The sequence below is a fragment of the Ovis canadensis genome, chromosome X, assembly GCF_042477335.2.
Source record: "Ovis canadensis isolate MfBH-ARS-UI-01 breed Bighorn chromosome X, ARS-UI_OviCan_v2, whole genome shotgun sequence".
Classification (NCBI taxonomy): domain Eukaryota; kingdom Metazoa; phylum Chordata; class Mammalia; order Artiodactyla; family Bovidae; genus Ovis; species Ovis canadensis.
Window position 1 is genome coordinate 26,020,664 of NC_091727.1, and position 1,489 is coordinate 26,022,152.

General features: G+C 58.3%; 1 protein-coding gene across 1 annotated transcript; it reads left to right on the forward strand.

The window, feature by feature from the left end:
* Window positions 1-457: 457 nt before the first annotated feature.
* LOC138930652 (melanoma-associated antigen B4-like) lies at window positions 458-1,489 on the forward strand. Its single transcript, XM_070291153.1, has one exon. It carries the CDS (start codon window positions 458-460, stop codon window positions 1,487-1,489), a length of 1,032 nt encoding a protein of 343 aa, XP_070147254.1.

Consider the following 1,489-nt stretch of genomic DNA (forward strand, 5'->3'; position numbering starts at 1 on the left):
CTTCCTCTCCTTGTCTGGGGTGACAGGGAAGGTGGTAGCATCAATTTTAGATAGGAGAGGGAATGGGCTGAGTGCGGGATTGGGGGCGTTGGATATGGGGGTGTCTCCCACCAATTTTCATCCTAACTCTGAATGTCAGCTGAGAGGACTTGCCTCCCCTGACAGCCCCCACTGCCCCACCCCTTCTAACGCCCAGTCAGGACTGTCTGATGCACCCCAGGGCTCACTCTCCCTTGCTACTCAGCAGTCTCAGGGGACAGGCTGATCAGGAGAACCGGAGCCCTGTGGGTCCTAGATCACTGGCCTCGAGGACCCCTCAGAGGCGGCTTCCATTCAAGCCAAGGAGGACTCTCCTTCCTGAAGGTTCTCAAAGCATGTCCTTTTCCCACCTCCAGGTGCCCTCCTTGCCTGCTTTCCTGCCCGCACTCCCACCTGCGTTCCCTGATCTGCTGTCAGCATGCTTCAGAGGCACAGGAAGAAGTCCCATGCCCGCGGGAAATGTCACCAGGTCCAGGGGGACACTCAGGAGGCCCAGGCGAGTGCTGCTGCAGCCCCAAAGGAGGAGTGCCCCTCCTCCCCCTCTTCTGCCCCTCAGGGTTCTCCCCCGAGCTCCCCTGCTGCTGGCGATCGCCAGGAGCTTCAGGGAGCCATGGCCCCTAGGTCTCCTGATGCAGGACCTTCCTGTGCAGGATCTGATGAAGGTGCCCAGGGCCCAGAGGAGGAAAGTGCAGGTGCCTCCCAGGCAGCCCCTGCCACTCAGAGTGCTCGCAAAGATCCTCTGGCCAGGAAGGCCAGGATACTGGTGGAGTTCCTGCTGGAGAAGTACAGCAAGAAGGATCCCACCACACAGAATTCCCTGATGAAAATCATCAAGAAGAAGTACAGGCAGCACTTCCTTGTGATCCTCAGTACAGCCCTTGAGCGCCTGGAGCTGGTCTCTGGCCTGGAGGTGAAGGAAGTCGACCGTAGCAGGAACATCTACACCCTCATCAGCAAGCTCAACCTCGGGGGAAATGATTGTCCGAGTGGTGAGGGGGGGCTGCTGATGTCTGGTCTCCTCATGGTGCTCCTGGGGGTCATCTTCATGAATGGTAACACTGCCACCGAGGAGGAGATCTGGGAATTCCTCAGTATGTTGGGGATCTATGCTGGGAGGAGGCACTGGATCTTTGGGGAGCCCAGAAGGCTCATCACCAAAGATCTGGTGCAGAAGGAGTACCTGAACTACCTCCAGGTGCCCAATAGTGATCCTCCACGCTATGAGTTCCTGTGGGGCCCAAGAGCTTGTGCTGAGACCAGTAAGATGAAGGTACTGGAGGTTCTAGCCAAGTTCCATGGTAGGGTCCGTAGTTCCTTCCCAGACTTCTGTGACGAGGCTCTGAGAGATCAGGCGGAGAGAGCAGGGCTGAGAGGTGCGGCCAGGGCTCCAACCATGGCTGAAGCCAGTGCCCCTTCCAAGGCCAAGTCCCGCAGCTCCTCCCACAACTAG